At 42.9% G+C, this 18,677-nt stretch overlaps 1 protein-coding gene across 2 annotated transcripts in view; it reads right to left on the bottom strand.

Moving 5' to 3' along the window:
* Positions 1-18,677, bottom strand: part of Mrps9 (mitochondrial ribosomal protein S9) — a 132,429-nt gene that overhangs the window by 113,358 nt on the left and 394 nt on the right. For both annotated transcript variants that reach the window (XM_005400781.2, XM_005400780.2), the window contains exon 2: positions 10,363-10,542. In XM_005400781.2, the coding sequence (XP_005400838.1) occupies positions 10,363-10,542 (180 nt within the window). The remainder of the gene's footprint in view (positions 1-10,362; positions 10,543-18,677) is intronic.

Raw genomic sequence — 18,677 nt, 5'->3', positions numbered from 1 at the left:
AAGAGTGTTTCAAATAAGGCAGTTATTATAAAGAATAAATACCAAAAATTATAGAGGGGAGCCTATTTCACATAAAATTTTAATGGGAGATGTTCAGAAATACAAGAAAAAGAAACGAGAAATCTGAAGGCACAGAAAGTGTTGGAATACTTCAGTCATTATTTAGCAGCTCTTCCATTCTGTTATTCAGAAACATCCACACTGGCACACTGGCATGACAAACAGAGAGAATGTAAATATCATCACAGGTGAGAGTCAAGCCATCCCAAGCCACAGGGGAAGGTGGAGGGAAGGCCCTGCTGCTAACCACGCCCCTCCATCCCAGGTGGGTGTGGCCTGCAGTTGGCCCCCAAGAAGCAGCAGCAGCAGCAGCAGCAGCCTCGACTCTCAAGTCCTGGACTGGAGATTCCAGCACTGATGGAGACTAGTATGAAGCAGCTCTGAGCAGGACTTAAACTAACCAATGGGCTTTTAATGTTTACTTGTGAGTCTGTCCAAAGCCTAGGCTGCTTGTCTAGAGATGGGATGCGGACTCATAGTAAGTGAACCTCTGTGAGTCATTTGTCCGTACTGAAGCCTGTAATGGCAGATGAAGTTGGAAAGCCTCAAAGGATAAGACAAGATCACAGCCAAGAACACCTGGATCCAACCTCAACTAAAGACTGTAGCCTCAGGCATCTCACTGCTGGGTGGATTAACTTACTACCTTACTTAGAGAAGTCCTTGAGTGGTTCTGCCCTTCTTGAGTACTCCTTTCCCTTCTTCTGATAACCAAATGAATAAGGCCTGCCCAGAGAAGGTCATGGTCTTAGCCCTGAGAGAATCTCAAATGCTGTAAGAGGGCTTTGATCCTCCTGGAGCACTGAAATCACTCCATTTGCCTCTTTAGCGAAGTTTAGCCTTCGCTATACTTTCATTTGTGAGATTGCAGACCTGATCAGTCCACAATAACTAAGGGATAATATTAACCCCATACGGCATTTCTCTTGAGGCAGGTCTGCTCAGATCAAGTTTGTCAACCACAATAGCATGAACAGGAAGCCCATAATTGTCTGAAATAAAGACATTTTCCCTTTGAAGCAACCTACAGAAATTATCACTTAAACTAGGAAAATTATCACTTAAAAAATTATCACTGAAACTAGGAAATATTCAACCCTTCCCCAAAACAAAACAAAACAAAGATTCCTATGTGTCAGTGGGGACCCAGGGAAGAGTCTTCCAAACAATACAGCTAGCTGGATATTTCTCTACATTTTAGGCTTAGCACTTGTGTTTCAGGAGACCTCGTGTCAGAACAAGACTTGGGCGTGGCTGCCAGTGAGCACAACAGCAGCCAACATCACAGCTCCACGGTGACAAACCCCAAGACAACAGTATCCAACATCACAGCTCCACGGTGACAAACCTCAAGACAACAGTATCCAACATCACAGCTCCACGGTGACAAACCCCAAGACAACAGTATCCAACATCACAGCTCCACGGTGACAAACTCCAAGACCCCAAAGCCCTATGCTCTGATTTAAGGCGGTTAATGCCTGAAGCTTTCAACTTTAAATTCACACTGAAGAAAATCTGAGGCACGGGGCTGGGGGCAGCATTGTTCTGTTAAGTGCTAGCTTGATATTCCTTCTGGTAATTTCTAAAGTTCATGTGGGATTTAACTCGCCAAAGTTCTTAGGTGTTCTGAACTACAAATGTCACACTCCGAGCAAGCTGTTCACATACAGCTCAGGTTCAATGTTCAGCTGGGCACAAAAATCGAAAACAAAATACACTGCTTCTTCCAAGAGAGAATGAAGCATACGTTTAATGCTGGGTATGCAACCCTATAGAACAAGACTACAGCATGCCAGGCACACAGTGTGAATCCAAAACAAAAAAGTACTGACAAAAAAAGAAAAAAAAGAATGCAAATTTTAATCTAAATAAGTCATAGAATAAAGCTAACTGCACTAGTAAACATGTTTCTTAAAAAATATGTATGTTTAGGTTTTATCCAGATCCTGGTAATTCCAAAGTCCCCTGAAATGAAGGTAAACTACTTGACTACACTGTCAGGCTTCAGCTAGAGTATGAAGGACTGCGGGCTCAGCCCAGGAGAAGCCCTGGGTCAGGAATGCAATCTCTATTAATTAGGTATCCCAGCTGGGCAGTGGGCTTGCAGCTGTTAACTTGATCAATGACTTACCTAAATGACATCTCTACTGATTCGCTTATAAATTACCAGCAAGTGAGACTAATGTACAGGTGCTAATTTATTTAAACTGTTCTCCACAGCTCTGCATAGCTTTATAAACTGCATCTGGCACCTAATGTTAGCTGTCAGTTGTACTTAGACATGCCTGTCCTAACGACTCTGTTCATTAGAAGTGAGCACAAATTATGAAATATTGTGAAAAATGATACATCAAATGGAATGGGCACAGCAAATCAATTAGAGAAACTTCATACAGCATATTCACACTTAAGAGAATAACACATTCTGGTTTCAGATGAGGTCTACAATACCAATTAAAAAGTAATTGGTATACTTCAGCACTGTTATATATCAATTTGCTGGCTTTTTTCCTGAAATTGTATAGTAACGTAGAACCTAACTTTTAATTCTCAAAATGCAGGCATTAGTAAAGGCAGGTCTGTACTCATATTTAATGTAAGTGAAATTTCTCCAACCTAAAATTTGTAAGTACCACATGCCTAATTCAAAAAGAAAAATGTAAATATTGATGGCCCTCAATTTTTTGGTGTGTGTTGAAAAGAATCCTTTGGTTGCCATGAAGGAGTAAGAAACTCAGTCACCCTGACCAGATGGGAAGTCGCCGTCGCCTCTCTGCTCTAGCACAACACTGCGTCCCAGTGTCACGAGTGCCACAACCCTGGCGTGCTGTTCACCCAGCCACCATCCCGCCCGGGTGGGGCAGGGCCGCTCCTGCCTGCCTCGACAGCGCTCCGGGTCAGGCTGCCAGCATCGTGCCCTACAGCCTTCTTCCAAGCTCCTTTTACCCTCCTCACGGAACCTGCCCCACTCTGTGCCCAGCCAACAGATACCCCTAACCCTAAGGAACACTGTCGCAGCCAAAGAGAATTTCCACCCACCCATCACCGCTGGGCAGTGACCGGGAAAGGCCAGCGGGACGGGAGCTGGGCGCTGTAGCGCTCGGGTCTGTTTTCACACAGTTAGCATGCCTTCCAGGCACCGCCGCACATCACCACAGACACCACTCACTGTCAGAGAGGACCAGGCTTTCTCGTGAGGGTCATCTGCACCAGCTCCAGCGATTCAATAGGAAAAGTACTTTGCCCTGACCTACCGAAACAGGTGATCTGTCTTCCCAGTGACTAATTTTCTTTTATTTTGCAATTATAATGACTAAAATATTTTCACATATTTTTAATTGCAATTTTAAAAACTCTAACAGGTATACAATACTGTGGCCTTAATAATACATCTTTGAAATAATGTAACTTTAAAATAAGTACCAATGGACACTTAACACAAGCAGAATTATTTCTATTAAAACATATCAGTTACAGTTTCTTATTTTACTTTCACCTCTACTATTTAAAAGCCTTATTAAATTAGAAATGCTAGTATGTAAGATTAATGGGGTTTAATATCTACAAATAATTTATATAGACAATATTCAGGAAAGCCAGATTTCTATTCAGCTGAGTTCCCTGAAATAAAGTTGTAAACCCAGAGATCAAAGAGTGAGACGCATGAAAACCCAAAGCAGCTGACAGATCTGTGGGTTTTACTGAGCAGGAAGGCAGGCGGGTCCCCACTCGGAGGTGAAGGCGTGGTGTTAGAAAATGTTAGAAGGCTTAGTGTAGAAAATGTCACCCAAAACATTAATCCCTGAAAGCATGGAAACAACAGTCTTTGAATACCGAATGATCTTGTACGGCCTCTCATATACCCTCAATAAAAAGCGTGCCTCCCCTATGTGGTTTCTAGAAGGATTTCAGGTGTGATGTGCATAAGGCTCCTCGACAGCACCACACACGTGTGTGCGCACATGGGCTCTCAGTGTGTGGTGGTTGGTTTCATTACACACAGCAATGAAAAGTAACTGTCCTTTACCTGGAAAATTCACTTTTTGTGAAGTAGCTAATTTCCCCACCATACTAAGAGGAAATTATGGTATATAGTTTTAATTTGCATATTAAAAGGCAAACACATTATAAAGGAGCATTATGACTTCTAAATATGTAATAGCAATTGCAAAGGAAGTTTAAATATTTTTAAATATTTTCTTGATTTTGGATAAATTAATTTTTAATAACTGAGTATTTTTTCACCATGGAAATGCTGAGGCAGACCTATCAGCTATACCGTCTTGCGGTTTATACATAAGGCAAAAGCTCTTACAAAAATAATACTGTCAAAAAAAGAAACGAAAGCAACTATGTTGGGAATAGAGTTGTAATGCTTTGGCAAGAGTAATCACTGGAAAGCCACTAAAACGGACACCATGCCAACAGTTCACGAGTACAGAGTATGAGAGCTGGGGCAGCCCGTCAATCCTGGCGCGGCAGAACCATGTCAGCGGTGTGGGGAAAGCGGCAAACGCCGCCTTCCACGTGGGCCTCAGATGCCAAGGAAGGTGCGCACCCTGTCACCTGTGGGTGGTGGCGACCTTCCCTTCAGCAGATACCAAGGAAGGTGCACACCCCGTGACCTGCCGGAGCTGTGACCTTCCCTTCAGATCAGGCGACAGTGAGTCAAGCAGCCCAACAGCTTTCAGAGAACCACCCCAGCCCTGTCTCGGGTGGCACGAAGACGCATGTGACAAAGGCAATCAGAGGCCAGAAGAGAACCCAGCCAGGCTGGGCCGTGTCTACCACCCGAGATGCTGGCCAGCGACACTGTGAGGACCCTTGTAATTCCAGGTCCTGTCTCCCCCACATCACTCCATCATGAGGCACTGCATCAAAAACTAAGTATGTTCTTTTTCTCTTTCTCTTTTTTCTTTTTGTGATACCAGGAATCAAACTCAGGACCTTGCACTTGCCAGGCAGGCGCTTACGCCACTGAGCTATATCCCCGGCCCAGTATGTTCAGTAAGAAGGTCCTATATGTTCTACACTGGTACTCCTTGCAGGAGATTCAACTTCACTGTGTTAGCTATCTTAAAGGAAGAATTATTTTTATGTAATTCAGGACCCCCTCATTGGTTCAAGTAAGGGAGATTTTTATTATGTTCTGTTCGCACAATGACAACAATGCCATGAAGTCATTTTCACCACACACATACACACACAGAAGTTTAGAAGACCAAAACAGTTGCCACCACTCACACTCATACAGTGATGCTATATTTACTGTGGGAAACAATTCCACACTTTGAGAACCAGAACTAACTACAGTATATTGCTAAAAGTTAAGCTTCTACTGGATGGAATGATGTGTTCATTAAGCGGTAGGGTCCTTTTAGATTTCTGTACATAGTATTAAGAGAGATGGATTCACCAGTGTGTGTCAGGTGCCAACACCTTGACAAAAGTTTTAAAAGATATTTTAGTATATGAAAGAGTTGTCCAAATCTTAAATATTTTTGTCTAAATACATTCCATAAATGGCTTTGGTTCTTGTATTTTAGCAATTGAATAAGTAGCACGGAAAAACCAGTTTTGACACTATATAAAAATAACGAATGGTCTTATCTGAATACAATGGCACTTAATTTACCTATGTGAAAATTATAGTGAGCACAGACTTTTAACTAGGTAATTGAATTAAATTACAGGCCATGTCTACTCTGTACAAATTAAGCCCTCACAAAAATAATTTTAACATTGCAAACTGACACTCAGAGTAAACATCCAAGCAAGGAACTAGCTTCTCCAAACATAATTCATTTTTAATATGTGCAATATGAAAACATCTATGCTCTCAGACAGGCTTATGAGGCTGCTGAATGCCGTTTCTCTCCATGAGCTAAGCATGCCCGGTTCATCCAGAAAGGCAGTAGCCATGCAGGACACCTTGGTGGCAACCTCAGTGGGGTGGTGGGATGGACAGTCCTGCTGAGAACTCTGCTCAAAGACACCCTGGCCAGCAGGAGAGGCAGGTGTACAAACAGTACAAGAGTCAAAATGGAAAAAATTAAAAGGAACTATCCACAAAGAAAAGCCTGGGCCTGACAACTCTGCCAAATGTTCAAAGAATACCAACTCTTCTAAAACAGAAAAGACTAGTCCTGACTCATTTTTTGAGATCAGAGTTAATCTGATATCAAAACCAGACAAAGACATTCTAATAAAATTCCAGATCAGTATTAGATACAAAAGTCCTCAACAAAATGGTAACCAAATCTAGAAACATATAAAGAAGATTATAAAACTGATGAAGTAGAATTTCTCTCATGAGCACAGGGGTGGTTTAACATCTGCAAATGAAGATTATGCATAACACCTGCATTAATAGAATAAAAGACAAAAAATCATTTTAAAAGGTAGAGAAAGCATTTAATAATATATCAACGTGTCAACAACAGCAACAACAAAAAAGTTCAACCAACTAGGGTAACAAAAGGGCCATCAGGAACTCTATGAAAAGCACGGTCAGTATTATACTTACTTGTAAGAGAACAAATACTTTCCCCTAGGATCAGGAACAAGGTTAAGAACGCCTGCTGTTTCTACTCAACCTTGCTGGAGATTAGCCAAGGCAATTAGTGAGAAAAAGAAATGAAAGACATCTATGTTGGAAAGAAATTAGTAAAGCTGTATTTGCAGGTGATAAGATACTAAACATCCCAGGGACTCCACTTAAAGACTATGAGACTTAATACATGAGTTTAGTAAGGCTGCAAATTTAAGTTCAACATACAAATACACAAAATAGACACAAAAACTGTGTATACTTATAAGCAAGAGTCCAGGCAAAATTGTATTTACACTAGGATTTTAAAAAAATTGATGATTAGGAATAAATTTAACAAAAGAAGAATCAAACTTAGACTGTAAAAACTACAAACCCTCACCAAGAAATTGACGATCTCAATAAGCGGGATGTCCCACGAGCACAGATTAGCGCTTAACACTAGAATGGCGATACTCCCAAAACTAGTCCAGAGATTCTGCGAAGGGCCTACCTAAACCCTAGCTGGCTCACTGCAGAGACTGAGAAGCCAGTCCTAAAGCTTCATGCTCACATTCCCCACTGCAAAGCTCACTACAAAGCCGCAGTACCCAAGATGGAGTGGTACTGGTGTCAGGATAAACAGAGTTCAGTGGAAGAGAACTCAGAGTCCAGAGATAACTCTCACACAGTCAAAATGACTTTTAATAAGGGTGACAAAGTAATTCAACAGGAGAAACGGTGGTCTCCAAGACAATGACTCTCCCTACACGTTCAAGTGGCTGGACCCTACCTCCCTCACACAGTTTACAAAGATTACCTCAAAGCGGGGCGAAGAACCAACTGTAAGAGCTACAACCATAAAACTCATGGGAGAGAACACCCTTCCTGACCACAGCTTGGTAGTGGTTTAAGCATATCCCCGAGAGAAGTGAACGCAGCTGGCATGAAGGCATGGCATACGTGCTCTGGCAGCATTATCCACAGGAGCCCAGACAGAAGGGATCCACTGGCCCATCGACTCGTGACTGAACTCAAAATATGTTGTCTATCTGTTCAAAAGAAAATTACTGGGCCAGGGATAGAGCTTAGTGCCACAGCACCTGCCTGGAAAGCACAAGGTCGTGAGTTCGATTCCCGGTACCAGAAAAAAAGACAGTTGCTCACAGTGCATTTTGGCCCTGAATATGAACCTCACTAAAAAAGCTTAAAAAATAAAACTCCTTTGGGGCTGGGGATTTAGCTCAGCGGCACAGTGCCTGCCTGGCAAGCGCAAGGTTGTGAGTTCAATTCCTGGTACTGGAAGAAAAACAAAAACAAAGAAAATTACTCAGTAAAAAAGAAATGAAGCCAGGTGCTGTGGTACACGCAAGTATGAGCCCAGTGTAGGCAACTTAGCAAAACGCTGCCTGAAAAAAAAAAGACGTGACAAACAACAACAAACACAGCAGAGGCAGGGTCTGAAGCTGGGGCGGGGGCAGAACTCAGGGCTAAGGCCCTGGCTTCAATCTCCAGTACCCGGGGGTGCGGCAAGAATGGCGGCCGATGCGTGCCGCAGCGTGGGTAAACCATGGAAACGTGAAAGTGAAAGAAGCCGGTCCCAAAAGGCCACATATCGTACAGAACCCTAATTCTAACCCTAACCTATGCTAGGCAAATCTACAGAGATAGGCAAGAGTGCAGAGACAGAAAATAAAAGTGGGTGCCGAGAGCTGGGGAGAGAGGGGTGGAAGGTGAATGCTAAAGAACGCAAAGTTTCACTTGGGGCTGGTAAAAATGTTTTCAAATTAAACTCTGGTCAAGGCCACCCAAAATGTCAACAGACAACAAACCAATAAACTGTGTACTTAAATGTTAGGTGAATTATATCGGAATAAAGAAGCTATCAAAGAGGGGTCTGAAGCAGCAAAAGAAGCTGTCTCAGGACACAAGATTTAGGGAAGCAGAGACTATATTACACTTAGAAAAGAAAATCCGTCATGTGACCGCTAAAACACTCACCAGTCTATCTCTAAAGGGCACATAAGATAAAACAGGGAAGCAGAAAATCTTGTTTCATCTCTGACCTTTTCTTCAATTCTTAAAATAATGTATTTTTTGATTAAGTAGATACTGGTTACTTTTTGCTCAATTCTTCTTTGCAGGGGGGAAATCACAAGTTCTTCAGTGTGCAGCTATCTTAGCTAAAAATTATGTGATGCATTCCGGGTGCTGCCGGTGCCCAGCCCTAGGAAACGAGGCCGACACGAACACTACCTTCAGAGTTTGAGGTCTCAGAGCCTCTCCACCGTGCATACTTGCACGTTAAACATAATGCTCAGTCTCCTTTTTTCTAACATGAAGCAAAACCTATACTATCTTGGATAAAAATAAAGCCTTAAAGAAATACAGTTTTCTTAATCTTGTGCAGACTGAGAGTAAAAATGAGGACAGCAGCTACAAGATCCGTAACTCCAAATCACCCAGACTCAGGAGTGCAACGACAAATCCTGATTGAGTCAAAAGCGCTGGTCCAGGGCCCAAGAGACACTTCAGTACCATTTACAAACAGGAATAATGTACAAAAAAATGGGAATTGAAGAAAAATGGGCGAAATCATAGCATGATTACAAATAATAATATAATCAGCCTTCATTTTCTGTGGGTTCTGCATCTACGGATTCAATTACCCTGGGTGGAAAATATTAAAAACTAAATCACATTTGTATTAAATCCATATGGGCTATTTTTCTCATCATTATTCCCTAAATAATACAGCATAACAGGTATTTGTACAGCAATTACATTACCTAAGGTTTATAATGGAGAGAGATTTAAAGTATCTGGGGGAATGTGCACAGGTTATCTGCAGGCACAGGTTACATGTAAATACTTTGCACCTTATGGAAGATGCTGATACCCACGTAAGTGCAGGAGCCGGTGCCCTCAGATAAAGCCACGTCTGTGACGAGCCCCACACACACCGGCGGTCCCGTGAGAGGACTGCGCCTAAGGCACGGCACTCCACGATGCTCACAAAACCACAAACACCTCGATGTGTTTTCCAGACACAGCACTAAGCCACACATTAATATATGTGAAATCATATAAAAATGTTAAATCTACATGAAGATGCTATTCTTCAGTAAATGTAAAATATCATGGAATGATACGTGTTGCTTTTTAAAAATCAGCGAGTTTAAAGTTGTTCAATTTGAGTTCCTCTGCAGCCCAGTCTATGTCCAGCAAAGAAGTATTATTGACTATTATTACTCATAGTAGGAGTATGAAATAATCCAAGAGAGGACCAACAACAGAATCCTGACTCTTGCTCTCACATCCCTCCGACATGCTCTACCTCGGAAAGTCCGATTCTTACTTCCTAGATAACAAACTGGGCCTCAGTTTCGTTGTGGGATTTCCCACAGCCTTGACTCCGCTGCCATCACCATCTGCCTTTCGCTTTGCGAGGGAGCAGCGTGGAAGGCTGCATGGCAGGATGGACGTTTCTACGTGGCGCGTGAACACTCACAGGGGCTCCCGTGAACTTCAATCAAGAAAAGCATCCATTTCTGACTGAAACCAGAAACTCACCTGACTTCGTGATGCTTCAAATGCAGAACGGCCTCTCTCTTAGAAGTCACGGTTTCAACTTGCCGTAAGTATACACGGCATTTTTCCCTACTCTGACAGTTTGATTAAATTTACAGGAGGTTTACGCTGGAGAAAAGTGCATCCAATGTCTAAAGCGCTACAGCAACTGCCTTTCCAACAGAGCGCACTGTACTTACATCAACATCCTCTTGCGTGAACGTCTCTGGGTCCTCCCCCATCATGTTGGCTAAATGTCTCTTCCCTAGGTTGAACTCTTCAATCTGCTTTTTAATAAAGTCTTCTGTGTATACCTCGCGTCTGGAGGCGGGAACACTTTTCTTTGTTGTTACAACCGTGGTATGAATTAGCCTTGATAGCTAACAGAGAATATAAAAAGGAAAAAAAGACAGCATATTAAACCGTGCTCTAACAGGTTGTCTCTAAATAAAACGGTATTCACATAGTTATCTTTTTTGTTATGGTACTCGGTGGGCAGGAGGTCAGAACCAAAGTCCGGAAAGTGCCGCCTGCTTGAAAGCTTGCTTACCCATAGGTTGACCTACCGCAGCAGCACCGCAACACAGTGACATGAGAACTCCCGAGAGGGATGCGACAGACCCTGGTCTGCTCTAACATCCACTCTGGGTACTGGCCGGCCGAGGGCAGCAGGGGGCCAGAGTAACTGCGGGAGCAGCGTAAAAGGCCCCTCCCTCAGGAAGAGGCAAACGCGCCTGCAGCTGAGAACGCCCAGAAGCAATGGGCAGGGACCTGGGCACAGACCCTTCCACGGTGGGCACTCGACTTGTTGGAGGGAGAAGCACGGCCTACAGCCTTCTTTTGGGCTGCTCAGGACAGGACCTGACTCCTTGGTCCTCATATGAAGCGGACAAGGTGAAGAATGATGCGCTGACGCAACTGTTTCATTAAATGCTGTGAAGAGTTCTTACTAATTTGGTTCAACATGCTAACTGGAAATAAAAGCTGTATCTTTTTAAAAACATCAGTAATTACATCACACTTACTGCCGGAGTCATTTTTGCTGTGGCACTAAGAATTTCTGTCTGAAGCATTAACATTTCACCTTCAATAAAGGGTGTTAAAAGAACCAGAAAAAATATTGTAAATGATATTCCACTGCATTCAGTAGCTGGACTTAACTAGAACAGATCTTTCTGGTCTTGGCTTTTCTTAAGATCTTATCCCTGCCCAACAATTCTAAACCCCTGGACTTTAACACTGCAATCTTAGTCATCTACTTCTTTCCCTTATCATGAATGTAAAAGCCACGCGCACACACACCACCCATCAGCCCGTTCCTCCCACACGGAGGCCCCTTGAGTATCCTCTACAGTAATTCATCACTATAGTTACAAAAGTAGATATAATTTTAAAATGCAGGGAAAATATTGTAATATCCAGTGAATGGTAAAAATTATAAATGAAATGCAAATTAACATAGTGGAAAGAAGTTTCTGCTAACTCTTTAATGGACAATAAAGGGCAAGTAAACATTCCATGACTCCAGGTAGACTGGTGCACACCTCCAGCACTGAGAGGCTGAGGCAGAAGGGTCACAAGTATGAGCCCAACTTGAGCAACTCAAGTAACTTAGAGATCCTGTCTCCAAAAAACAACCCAAAACCATAAAGCTTTATGGTTTATTTTTCCTCAGGCGAGTACACAGGAGTTTTCCGTTATAAAGCGGTACTCGGCCAGGGCTGCATTTTTTTAGAATGCCTGTGCAGACCAGTTCCACCACTCTGAATAGAAGCAAGCCCACAGGGCGTCCTGTCTGTCCGGGCACCTGCAGCTCGAGCCGAGGATGGCACAGGGCACACGCGGAGGGCACGCAGCCCACCTTCCTCCACCTGCCCACTGTGTGGTTGCACTCATGGCTACTGCTGCTCATCTCTTCCTGGGCCTCGGTCACACACAGGACCTCATCACAGGGGTGCTGCGCTGGGAGAACGCAGCACACAGACTCTGGTGCTCTCTGTGGTTTCCCAGCTACCAGGAGCCCGGGGTCAGCCCCATGGGCAAGGCCACTGCTTATGTCTGCACCCTGCCCGCAGGCGGGTGCCACTCATACCAACTACCCCCCCACCGTAGTTTTACCATCTAATGTTTTACAAGGCCTGCCTTTGCTTTATTCGTTTCCACGTTTGCTTTGAACAAAGAGGATTGCTTCCTATACTCAAAGTGAGCAACCAGTACCTTTCTGCCTCAGAGGTGGGGGCACAGGCATGAAGTTGGGCTGAAAACTGACCGTCACTCAGACCCATCCTACCAGTTAGTCCAACAGGAATGAGGGGGCCCGGGGCATATTCCGCCTTCTCCCTCCGGCCAGACTGTCATCTCCATGGAGGAGCCCTGGGTAATCATGACTATAGAAGATAAAGAAAACAGCCTGCTGCTAGACACAGGTGCAAGTCCCTCAGTCCTTCTTTTCAATCCTGGCCTTCCTTCCAGCCGTCACATCTCAGTGACAGGAGTCACTGGTGAGGAGGTAATATGCTATTTTTCACAACCCTTAGGCTGTAACTACTTGTTAGATCCTTCTTGCGCATCTCTGTCTTCCTGAGAAACCACTTTGAAGATACCACCATGTATTACAGCAGCCACTGATATTTTCCTACTGATCTATCCATAACTCTGTAATGCTTGTATTGTTCCTATCCTATTTCGTAAATGGATGCATGTTTATTATTATGTGTTTCCTGCAACAACCATTGAGAATAGTTAATGATTACTGAATAGGTCACTCATGTATAGCTCTATTTTCTTTAGAAGCCACTTTGAAGATACCAAAGTATAATACAACTATTGATAATCTCCTACCTCTTTTGTCTGTAACTCACTATTATTTGTCTATTTGTTTTCCTGAGAAACTATCTTGTAGATGACAATATGTAAAACAATAACCACTGATAATTTCCTACCACTTTGTCTGTAATTTGGTAAGCATCCCCCTATTACTACGTTATCTTTCTTTTACTCTTTAAAATAAAAAAAAAACTGACAAATTACAACTAATGATCATAGAGCTTTTTTATTTGACACAATTTGAATTTTTAATAGATGAAACTTTATGTGGGTTTTCTGTCTTATTAATCTTATCTTTACATTTAAAAAATTTTTTCTATTTTTAAATAATAGACCAGGGTTTATTTTTACATAATAAGTATATGTGATGTGATAGGAGGAATTAAACTCTTTCCTGGCTATAGAAAAGTTACTTTTTTTTATTTTAAAGAGAATAGTAAAAAAAAAAAGAACAGTGGCAAAGTACCAATATCACACACAAAAACAAAGCAAAGCAAAAAATTAACAATGTATCTTAACATTTTTAATGCTTCCTACTTTGTTTCTTTTGCTAGACAGACTTTTTAAAAAATTTGTCCTTCAACCAGTTTGGACAGTATATAGCCTGCTCTTATTTTACTAGGAAGTTTCACACTAAAATGTTTACATGTAGTTCTATCCACTCTGGAAATAAACCCATACCCACCGGATCCTCACGAGCAGCGATCCATGCTTCTGTTCCCATTTATCTGTTTCTTTTGCTCTAACTTCCTGTCTCTCGCTTCTGCACCTGTGCAGTTTTTACCCCTTTATTCCACGGCTTTCCCCTCTTTTTTGGAATGTCCATTCTGCTCACCACAGCCACTGTGAATTTGCAACTTTTTGTATCTTCAAGACTCAAACCTCAACAGTTCTTTTTTTATCTTATCTTTTTGTCTTACCCCACCTCAAAGCTCTAAGAATGTCCCCACCAGTGTGAAGTAGCTGCGGTAAAACACAGTGGCCCCCTCCACCCATGGAGGACATCTTTCAAGATCCCAGCGGAGCCTGAAACCCTGACATGCTACGCTTTTTCCCACTGTCCACACCTATGACCAAGTTTATTTCACACATTAGGCACCGGAAGCAATAACAACAACAATAACAAAGTAGAGCAATTACAATTACAATGCTGCGGTAAAAATTATGTAGTGGGGTCTCCCGGGACACAGTCAGGACAAGTGTGTTTGGACTGCAGCTGGCAACAGGTAACTGAAACTAGAGAAATAAAAACCTGGAGGAAGGGGGCCTAATGTAATCTTCCATTCTGCTAAGTAATTCTCCTCCCCTATCTTCTCCATAATGTTCCTTTTCATCTTTGGTTCCTACAACGTTTTAGTATTTTCTCATCAAAGAAGGTCACTACTGACTTCTTAACTGTAAAATGTCACATCTAGGTTCTCCAGACTCTGTGACCCATTAGGGCAGCTTTCTTAGTTTTAACATAAATGAAGTTTAAACACATTTACAGAAATATGACTGTTGTCCATTTAGAAAGTCCTTGAAAAATATGTCTCCAACTTGCTATTTATCATAAAAGTACTTTATGATATTTTCTAAGACATAGCTACATAATCCTCAAGAGTGCAACATCCTAAAAATACCACAATATTTATTAAGTTTACAAAGTTATCACAGCATTGACACCAGGCTATTGAATATATCTGTCAAAGGTCTAAATTACTCCAGCAAGGAACTCATACAAAAATATTTACATCCATAGAAGGCCACCACGTCGCTAGTACAGTCCATCATGTAACATGAGGCTGAAAGTATGCGAAACACAGCTCCTTAGTCAAAACCTCCAAGACTCCCTGGAAAGAACTTCCTTGCCACTGTAAGAACAATTCCCAACAAAATTTTCTACAGATTTCATTTCCAACCAAAAAGCTATGAGACAGAATTCTCACCAGACTCTGTGTTTACAGACCAGTATAGATACAACCTGACAGATTTGTTTCCTTCTGAAGACAACCAGCGGGTCATAGGAGTATGATTTCAAACTCGCAGGCTGCCAAGGAAGCAGACAGTCTGCCAGCAGTGTTGCCCAAACTGGCCGCATGCCAGTGCTGACTCTACTTTCATGGTATTACTGGAGTATTAAGAAGTTTCTTTTTAGTTTAGTTGGATAAAAACGGAACAAAGAAGAATATGCTGCTAATTTGAGTAGGAAAGGACAAAAAACTACTATGACGTATTTTTAAAAAGATAAAGACTAAGTCCGATTAGAGAAAGTGCATAGGAAGAGCAACGTGAGGACTCAAGAGAGTGATTGTGGTGACTTTCTGAGCAGGGTTACACTCACAGCAGGCAAGCCAAAGAAGTCACTCCTCTTCATCTGCGTTCTTAGGAGGCTGTGTTAGGGCCCCAGGAGGACACCTGAAAGCGGGCCAGCTGCACAGCTCCGGCAGCTGAGGAGCCAGAATGTTGTGGGCCAAGCAGGCACAGTGGAGCCAGAACGCTGCCCAGGTGAGATGGACTCTACCTGCAGCGTCCCCAAGCTCCAGACCTCAAGGGGGGACAGTCTCATGGGCTATCTGGGTGAGGTGCCACATTATAGCTCTTGTGGAATATTTGATGGGAAAGAACAAATTCCTCTGGAAGAAACCAGGGTGCTGTCATGAGGGAAAATGGATGTTAGGTTAAACCAACTAGGAAATTCACTTCATCACTGAAGTCACCACTCACAGTCATCTGCAAACCTAGAAATTAGGACACTTATCAAATAAAATAAATGGACTTGCTTGAATCGTGGTTGAAATGAGCCAAATATCAAAAGTCATTGTTTGGACAGTCAGAGAAATTTGAACTCAGAATGGGTAATACATGGTATCAAACTATTGTTCATTCTGTTAGATATAGTAGTGGCATGGAGCTATGCTTTAGAAGCTACGCTTTTAAAAACAGATGTTAGAGCTGTGTATTCAAGTACAAGTAAAATAATTTACAATGACCAATTTGGCAAAGATAGAAAATGACAAAGCAATTTAATTGCTGACTACTGAAACCTGCTGACAGATACACAGGATGCATTATATTCTAGTTTCATATGTGCTTGGTATTTTCATAATAAAATTCTAAAAATTAAACAAGTTCATTTAACAAATTTGAGCTTCAGTGGGCCCTGTAGTAGATTTTAAGAGAAACCATTATAAAGCAGAATTGAGTAGTGTTAAAATGAGAATTGCCATAATGAGTTAAGGAAACTTGACACAAAGTATTCCTGAAGCTACAGATCCTACTTGGCAAAAGAACAGAAAAGGTGTGACATGTACACATACGGGGACACACATACACATACACACTTCATAGGAACTCTTTACAAGTGTTTTGGGCTTGGGTGTTTTTGAGAGAGAGTCTTGCTCTATTACCCAGACTGCTCTGGAATTCCTGGGCTTGCAAGCTCATGCCATCCTCCTACTCCTGCCCCTGCCCCAGCTGCTGCCTGCTGGGGCTGCAGGTGTGCACCACGCCAGGCCTGCTTGTTTATGAGGCAGTGAGTATTGCTGAGCTCCCTGCAGTCACTGTACTAGTTGGTGTCCTGGTAGGGATGCAAAAGCTATGGGCTGTGCTATCCTTATCATCAAGAAGTTTACAAACCAACTGCACGACCAAACCCTGAACACGTCAGACACTGAGACAAGAACACAAGAAGCACACTGCTACCCAAGCTCGGAGAGGATGCCTGGTATTCTGCCACCTGGGGCTGATGCCCTTGTGTGATCCCTTCCTCCCGAGTGCAGGCTGAATCTAGTGACTTGATTCTTACAACTAAAAAGACAGATGGCACTTCTGAAATTAGGTTCCAGAAAACTCTGTCCTCCCACCTGTTCACCCTGTCTTCATCGAACTGATAGAAGGCAGATGTGGTGAGCTGCCCCACAGACGGGTCTGGTGGCCAGAACAGAGGGGTCGCTGGCCTGCAAAGATCAAAGTCCTGCTAAGGGCACAACAGACAGCTTGGAAATGGATTCCGCAGCTGGGCCAACACTGGACTGCAGCCGCAGGAGACCCTGGGCAAGGGGCCTTAATAAGGTGGGCCTCAAGCTCTGACCTCCGAAACCTGGTGGATGACAATGTCAGCTGTTTTAAATTTTGGGGTAATTTATTATACATCAATAAATAATGAATGCAGTCACCATCATTCTAATTACAATAATGAAACAAAATACAAAGTTTGCTTATTTTGTTCTATAAGGAAAAAAGCAGCAGGCTCTCTTTAAATGAGAAATTTATAAATTATTCCACAAGGAAAAAACAGATTTTAATGTAGAGGCATTTTCATAATTACAGGAAGAAGGAACACTAGACTTTATCCTTATTAGGACAAGATAAAATCTCAAAGGCAGCAAAAGGAGTTTTCATTTTGATTTTCATTGTTAATAAACTGGAAAAATACACACAAACATACACACACACATACACACACACACTCATACACACAAACTACCTGGGAGGGGATATAAGCACTTTATTGAGCTGTATAAGGTATCTAATGAAAATGTAACTTAATTTTAATTTTTTCAAAGCATATTTTAGCCATTTATCAAAACAAAACTAAGGCATTACTGTAAACCTAAAGGAGGCTAGGATAAATATAGGATGTTCTAATCTCCAAGAGTCCACTAGAGAAAAACAAAAAGATACTTTAGACAGAGTCAGGAATGTGCTTACAATGACACCAAAACATGTCACCCATCATTTTTCTCTGGGACATGGTCCAAATCAACAAAGGCATACTGGTTGGGTACAGCTGGAAGGATGGGGCCTTAAGAACGTGCTTAGTGAAAGACTAAAAATTAAGAAGCTATCCTACCAGTATTTTGTGGCAATTTTTTTCAAAACATTGAAAAATATTTCGTCTGCTGTTTCATATTATAAAAATCAGAAATATAGAGAAAGCTGAATTAGTATTTATATATTGTTATACCGACAGAGGATTAAAGAATTCATGGGCAACTTCTGTAGAACTCCGGGAAAGGGAACTGCCAATGCCGTAGTGAACACTATTTTCACTCATGACAAGCAGAGAAACTGAAGCAACTTCCAATGGCAAAGCAGATCCTACTGTGCGCCCGGACGAGCTTTCTAGCTGCATGTGTCCCAGGGAAACCTGCATGAAGCCTCCAGCTTCACCTGCTTTCTCACCACCTGTACAGGTGATGTACCCTCCGTTAATCGGCCATAGGTAGCACCTCTGCCGCACGGCTCGCAGTGCTAACAGATGCCCAGACAGTTCTCAGGACCTTGGAGGTAACTCAAACAGGTTGAAACCCCGCTTCCCCGGGCCTCTGCAAATGTGCAGTGGGTGACCTAGCTTTTGACGTCTGAAGGCCAAATCCCCCGTCGGGGCACGCTGACACGGCCGTGTCCCACATGCGGTGCACGAAAAGCCGTGCAGCTGATTGAGTATACCCGAGCCATTCGCTACCTCTGATCTCCTCCCCGCGCCGCGGGCCACCCTGCTTCTCTACTCGGGAGAGCCCTAAACCCCCCCTCAGGAAGGCAGACCTGAGACTCGCTCTCCTGTGCGCACAAGTTCCGGCCGCCTTGTGAACAAACTCTCGCAAAGCTCGTTTCGGCGACCCGTACACCACGCGCGGGGCAGAGCGCGCCCGGCTCCACACGCGTCTCCCAGCGCGGCTCCCCGCCCCGGGGCCGCCCGACGCCC

Source organism: Chinchilla lanigera, unplaced genomic scaffold (genome assembly GCF_000276665.1).
Source record: "Chinchilla lanigera isolate Chin_1 unplaced genomic scaffold, ChiLan1.0 scaffold00069, whole genome shotgun sequence".
In the NCBI taxonomy this organism is placed as follows: domain Eukaryota; kingdom Metazoa; phylum Chordata; class Mammalia; order Rodentia; family Chinchillidae; genus Chinchilla; species Chinchilla lanigera.
Note: the sequence above shows the minus strand (reverse complement) of the source record. Positions and strands in the feature narration are given on the sequence as shown.